At 34.0% G+C, this 7,309-nt stretch overlaps 1 protein-coding gene across 1 annotated transcript; it reads left to right on the plus strand.

Moving 5' to 3' along the window:
* The first annotated feature begins 6,905 nt into the window (after positions 1-6,905).
* Positions 6,906-7,302, plus strand: LOC115435182 (myelin basic protein-like). The gene has a single exon (XM_030157439.1). The coding sequence runs from the start codon at positions 6,935-6,937 to the stop codon at positions 7,262-7,264; it is 330 nt and encodes a 109-aa protein (XP_030013299.1). The 5' UTR covers positions 6,906-6,934; the 3' UTR covers positions 7,265-7,302.
* The last annotated feature ends 7 nt before the right edge of the window (positions 7,303-7,309 follow it).

The following is a 7,309-nucleotide window of genomic DNA, read 5'->3' on the forward strand; positions in this document are numbered from 1 at the left end:
TGTTTTTGAGTGGAAGAAAGTCAAATTCTGTAATGAAAATGTTTCCATCTACGAACCGTACTGGAACATAACATGAACAAATATGACCCTGGAAATTCTTAAGAAAAATATGTGCAATTTGAACAGTATTACGCCGTAGTTTATCATTTATACATGTCATCACAACTTACAGATCACAGTGGATTTACAAATACACAAAACAGTAAAACAGGAAGAATATTGGTCCAATTCCACATAATTCTCTTAAGACAGTTCAGGATGTTCATATTTATTTACACTTAAAGAGGAAAATTAAGCTTTTACCTCCACCAAGAAGGTTAGGTTTTTACCGGCGTTGGTTTGTCTGTCTGTCCATGTGCAAGAAAAACTCAAAAAGTTATGGACGGATTTGGATGAAAATTTCGGGGGGGGCGGGCACTGATCTGCCTTGGCGGGGATCTGCGCTCTCCAACTGCTTTTCTTGTTATTTATTGGTTATTGTGATACTATTTTACTGGTCTGACCCACTTTAGATTGATTTGACCTGAAATGATGTTTACATCCTTTATTGTTAATATTTTCAGTGTAATTTTTGCATTTCACATATTCATCCCATGGGCCAGATTGGACCCTTGGTGGGCCGGGTTTAGACTCTTTGGCGGGCCAGTTTTGCCCTCGGGCCGCATGTTTGACACCTGTGAACTAACACAAAAATTAAAAAAAATAAAATGTATTCACCTGTTGGAACGGACAGGCCGAAAAAAACACCATCCAATCAGTTTAACCGACCCATCGAAATGATTGAACGGTGTTATGTCCTATCAAACTCGGACTGACATTGGTCCCCCCCCCCTCCCCCCTCTGTTCGTACCCCTCTTCGTGCATAAATCATTCGTTCTCAGAGGTTTGGATCACTGGTTCAGGAAAATGAAGACAGAGACAGAGCTTGGCGTAGACCTGTAAGGGTTAAAACTGTGAATTCCAATATTACCATATTCACAGACTGTGGATTATTCAGAGGAGGAGGAGGAGGAGGAGGAGGAGGAGGAGGAGGAGGAGGAGGAGGAGGAGGAGGAGGAGGAGGTGGAAAAGACCAAATTTAACAGGTTCATTTATCTTCTGTGTGAACTCAATGATCAGACTGATTTGTTATTCATCGCAGTGTTTTCATTCTTTAAAGGACACTGACCTCCAACCCTCCTGAGGCTCCATCCCATAATGAGCAGACATTATCCAGCCCTTTAATGCTATGTGTTCTTACATGTGTGGAGGTGAACGTCCACGCTCAGCTTTAATATGATCTGTTTGTTTCACAGAGGAGGGTTTGTGTTTATCTGAGCTGAAGAGTCCTCCAAAAGGAAAAACAGACGAATGAATGTGTTTAAACTACATAGAATAAAAACAGAAAAAAATGTGTTTAAACTACATATAATAAAAACAGATGAATGTGTTCTAACTACATAGAATAAAAACAGATGAATGTGTTTAAACTACATATAATAAAAACAGATGAATGTGTTTAAACTACATAGAATAAAAACAGATGAATGTGTTTAAACTACATAGAATAAAAACAGATGAATGTGTTTAAACTACATATAATAAAAACAGATAAATGTTTAAACTACATAGAATAAAAACAGATGAATGTGTTTAAACTACATATAATAAAAACAGATAAATGTGTTTAAACTACATAGAATAAAAACAGATGAATGTGTTTAAACTACATATAATAAAAACAGATAAATGTTTAAACTACATAGAATAAAAACAGATGAATGTGTTTAAACTACATATAATAAAAACAGATAAATGTGTTTAAACTACATAGAATAAAAACAGATGAATGTGTTTAAACTACATAGAATAAAAACAGATGAATGTGTTTAAACTACATATAATAAAAACAGATAAATGTGTTTAAACTACATAGAATAAAAACAGATGAATGTGTTTAAACTACATAGAATAAAACAGATAAATGTTTAAACTACATAGAATAAAAACAGATGAATGTGTTTAAACTACATAGAATAAAAACAGATAAATGTGTTTAAACTACATAGAATAAAAACAGATGAATGTGTTTAAACTACATAGAATAAAAACAGATAAATGTTTAAACTACATAGAATAAAAACAGATGAATGTGTTTAAACTACATAGAATAAAAACAGATGAATGTGTTTAAACTACATAGAATAAAAACAGATGAATGTGTTTAAACTACATAGAATAAAAACAGATAAATGTTTAAACTACATATAATAAAAACAGATGAATGTGTTTCAACTACATAGAATAAAAACAGATGAATGTGTTTAAACTACATAGAATAAAAACAGATGAATGTGTTTAAAGTACGTAGAATAAAAACAGATGAATGTGTTTAAACTACATAGAATAAAAACAGATAAATGTGTTTAAACTACATAGAATAAAAACAGATGAATGTGTTTAAACTACATAGAATAAAAACAGAAAAAATGTGTTTAAACTACATAGAATAAAAACAGATGAATGTGTTTAAACTACATATAATAAAAACAGATGAATGTGTTTAAACTACATAGAATAAAAACAGATGAATGTGTTTAAACTACATAGAATAAAAACAGAAAAAATGTGTTTAAACTACATAGAATAAAAACAGATGAATGTGTTTAAACTACATAGAATAAAAACAGATGAATGTGTTTAAACTACATATAATAAAAACAGATGAATGTGTTTAAACTACATAGAATAAAAACAGATAAATGTGTTTAAACTACATAGAATAAAAACAGATGAATGTGTTTAAACTACATAGAATAAAAACAGATAAATGTTTAAACTACATATAATAAAAACAGATGAATGTGTTTCAACTACATAGAATAAAAACAGATGAATGTGTTTAAACTACATAGAATAAAAACAGATGAATGTGTTTAAAGTACGTAGAATAAAAACAGATGAATGTGTTTAAACTACATAGAATAAAAACAGATGAATGTGTTTAAACTACATAGAATAAAAACAGATGAATGTGTTTAAACTACATAGAATAAAAACAGAAAAAATGTGTTTAAACTACATAGAATAAAAACAGATGAATGTGTTTAAACTACATATAATAAAAACAGATGAATGTGTTTAAACTACATAGAATAAAAACAGATGAATGTGTTTAAACTACATAGAATAAAAACAGAAAAAATGTGTTTAAACTACATAGAATAAAAACAGATGAATGTGTTAAACTACATAGAATAAAAACAGATGAATGTGTTTAAACTACATATAATAAAAACAGATGAATGTGTTTAAACTACATAGAATAAAAACAGATAAATGTGTTTTAAAACTACATAGAAATAAAACAGATTGAATGGTGTTTAAACTACATAGAATAAAAACAGATGAATGTGTTTAAACTACATAGAATAAAAACAGATAAATGTGTTTAAACTACATAGAATAAAAACAGATGAATGTGTTTAAACTACATGGAATAAAAACAGATGAATGTGTTTAAACTACATAGAATAAAAACAGATGAATGTGTTTAAACTACATAGAATAAAAACAGATGAATGTGTTTAAACTACATAGAATAAAAACAGATAAATGTGTTTAAACTACATAGAATAAAAACAGATGAATGTGTTTAAACTACAGCTCATAGAATAAAAACAGATGGAACCCTGACGTGGACGTGTGTGTTGACGCCTCCTCAGTTTAAATCTGCCTGCACATGTGCATCTGGACGACACACACCTGTGATCGGGTCTGAAATGAAGGAGGATTGACCCGACATTTACAGACATGGAGCTAAAACCAGAACCAAGAAACGGAACGAAGAAACTAAAATAAGAATGGACTGAGACAGAAAAGTCAGTTTAGTTCTGGAATCCACATTCAGATCAAGAATTATATTATATTACAATTCGTTTAGATTAGATTAAATTAGATTAGTTTAGATTCGATCAGATTAAATTAAATTAGGTTAGATTACATTACTTAGATTAGTTTAGAATAGAGTAGAATTGAATACAGTTGAAATTAACTAGTAGAAACAAGTGGAAAAGTAGTAGTAATAATAATAATAATAATAATAAGTATCTTATTACCTTAGAATATTATAATATATTATATTATTGTGTACACAATATGTGTATGTTTATATAGTTTAATAATCACAGAATAAAAGTTGTAATAAAGTGATAACAGTAACAGTCATAACAACAATATACAAGTAATATAAGTATGTAAGTAATAATAATAATAATAATAATAATAATAATAATAATAATAATAATGATCAACGTTTTGTGATCTAAAGTGGATCAGACCAGTAAAATAATAACAGAATATCCAATAAATAATGACATACAAACTTTTCTGTTTGTTTTAAAGGGAAATAAGTAAAATTACTTTATGAGATTGTTTCCATCAACAAACTATCCTTTAAAAAATGTGGAAAAACATGAATAAACTGAACTTTCTTAAGAAAAATAAGCGCAATTTTACCAATATTCAGCCTCAGTTTATCATTTCCACATGTTCATTATAACGTACAGATCACAGTAGATCTACAAATACACACAACATTTAATAACAGACATCTGGAACTGAAAAATACTGCATTTAACTTTAAAATCAGTAAAACTGACTGTCAGTGTGTTCTGGTTTATTTTGCAGAAGGTAGATTATTGTTTAAATTGTGCTTATTTTTCTTAATAAATCTCATGTTAATATTTGTTCAGATTATTTGCATTTCTGTTTTCTCAAAAGGATAGTTTGTAAATGTGAATATTTTCATGTTATTTTACTTTTAATATGGAAACAAAGAGAAAAACTTGGAGTTGTGATTATTTATAGGTTTTTATGATAGTGTTTTAGTCGTATGAACTAAAATGATTTTAACGTCTTTTATTGTTCATATCTTCAGTGTAGTTTTTGGAGGGATCGGACTCTTGGGCGTATGTTTGACCCCCTGACTCTGATCAAATGAACCACATCTATATGAAGCATTTCTACAAACCTGCTGATTTTGCAGAAGGGAAACAACACTCGATAATTACAAGTGAAATAAGCTGAAAAACGGAGTAAAATGAAGCGTTCATGCCGTCCTCAGCTGTCGGATCAGAACCACAGAAGTGTCAGTGAGCATGGGCTGGAAAATCCATACTTATAGGAGTTATTTTAGTGACACTGAGGCCTTTGTTGGTGCGTCATAAGCATGCAGCTCCAACAACAGGCCTCTGTTGGACCAATATTAGCATGTGGAGCTGCAGCAGCTCCGCTCCGACACTGTGGAGATTGTTCCGACGCTGGAATGCACTGGACGTCCTCTGCTGTGGGAGATTCACCCATAAATGTTCAAACCGTCACTGGAGCAGCTGCATTCCCATCTGACCCAGAGCAAAAGGCCACGGCACCATGGCCCGGTTCTGGTCCACAACGGTCCAGTTCTGGATCTACTAAAGGTTTACGTGCATTAAAACAAGTGCAAACTCATTGCACTCGCAAAAACATGTGCAAACTGATTCACTAACAGTGACACTAAGGGTTGTGTCTTTAAAGGGTGCAAAATAGTGCGTCTGCATCAGTTAGTACATGTGACACAACGAATATGAAATATGGGGCGTTTACACACAGTTGTGTGTGTGCTGGGAGGAGAAAATGTAAATATATTAATTTAGCACATGCAAAGTGATTTATCAAACCTGAAAATAATTTTGCTCATAGAAACTGCGTCTGTATTTCCCACGTCTCTAAAGGAGGAGCAAACGGGTTGGATGTGTCATTCCAAACACATGGAAATGGTTAGGAGACAAAGAAATGATGGAACGAGATGCAGAGAACGCATTTTTCACCTTTGTGTGAACATTTTTGGAGTGATGGAAGAAAAAAATAATTTAGATGTATGCCCCCCACACACACACACACACACACACCTTTAAAATGACAAATGAATGAATGAATTTGTCATGCAATACCTTCTATAACTCCACTCAACTCAACGTCACATTTTTCTTGGTCTGGATCATTCAGTCACTGTTCCCATTAGAGCTGGTTTACAGCACAGCACTTTTTACAGTGTACTATCTCCAGTAGTGCACACTAAACCCTCATTTAAACAGGGCGGTCTGCAGGACTATGCACCTGTTGTCATTTGCACAAGCAATCTGAGTAAATCACCCGCAAACCACAGTCCAACCCCACACGCAAAATTCTAAAATGCGCAAGCAAATTAATACACGCAGACTGGGATCTTAGTAGATCTGGCCCCTGGTCTGCAAACCCACAGTCCAGTTCTGGTCGTCAACAAGGTTATTATCGTTAATGAAAACTAATGAAATGACGAAAACTAGAAATGAAAAAACATTTTCGCTAACTGAAATAAATAAAAACTATAATTAAAACAAAAAACGATAACTAACTGAAACTGTATTGTGTGTTTACAAAACTAACTTGAACGTGTAAAAATTATGGATAAATTCTTATGGACATATTCTTCCTGGACTCCACACCCAACACATTTGTCTTTACACTGCAGTACACAGATGACCAAAAACACCCACCCACAAAACAACACAACACAAACAACAACTAAATCACCAACAAAATCTCTACATCTTCTCTTAAATGATCTTATCTTGTTTTGTCTTATCTTCTTTTCTCTTCTCTTAAATTATTTTATCTTATCTTAAATTATCTGATCTTATTTTATCTTATCTTATATTCTCTTAAATTATCTTCTCTTATCTTAAATTATTTCATCTTATCTTGTTTTATCTTATCTTAAGTGCAGGTAAAGTCCGTGGCTGTTAAAGTGTGAGGTGTTGGTTCTGCTGTTCTGTGCTGAATGGGGCCCTTTGTCCTGTGGGTGGGGGCAGGGTTCAGAGGGGGGGTGTAATGGGTGGGGGGGGTCTGTTGTGTGCCATGCAGCTCGAGCCCATAGATGACCCTTGTTGTTGTTTCTGCTTCAGGCCTGGCTGAGGCAGATGCCAACCAGAACAATGGCTGCATCTCGGAGAAGCCGGCGGTGACTGACTCCACGGGCGCTGAGGGCCCCCGCCAACCCTGGACCCCCGCCAGTACAGCTGACCCCGCTGACGCCGCTACGCCACGCCCCCACCTGGCCCGCCTCTTCTCCCGAGATGCCCCGGGCCGAGAGGACAACACCTTCAAAGAGCGACCCTCGGAATCGGACGAGCTGCAGACCATCCAGGAGCACAGCGGAGCGGCGTCAGAGTGCGGCTCCGACTCCCCCGAACAGGACCTAGACTAGGATCGCTTACAACCCCCCCCTTCGCCTCGTTCCTCTGTTTTTTTT

The sequence above is a fragment of the Sphaeramia orbicularis genome, chromosome 16 (genome assembly GCF_902148855.1).
Source record: "Sphaeramia orbicularis chromosome 16, fSphaOr1.1, whole genome shotgun sequence".
NCBI classification, from domain to species: domain Eukaryota; kingdom Metazoa; phylum Chordata; class Actinopteri; order Kurtiformes; family Apogonidae; genus Sphaeramia; species Sphaeramia orbicularis.

Excerpts from the sequence above, each read along its gene's own strand:
- LOC115435182 (XM_030157439.1), top strand. The coding sequence starts at position 6,935 with ATGACCCTTGTTGTTGTTTCTGCTTCAGGCCTGGCTGAGGCAGATGCC.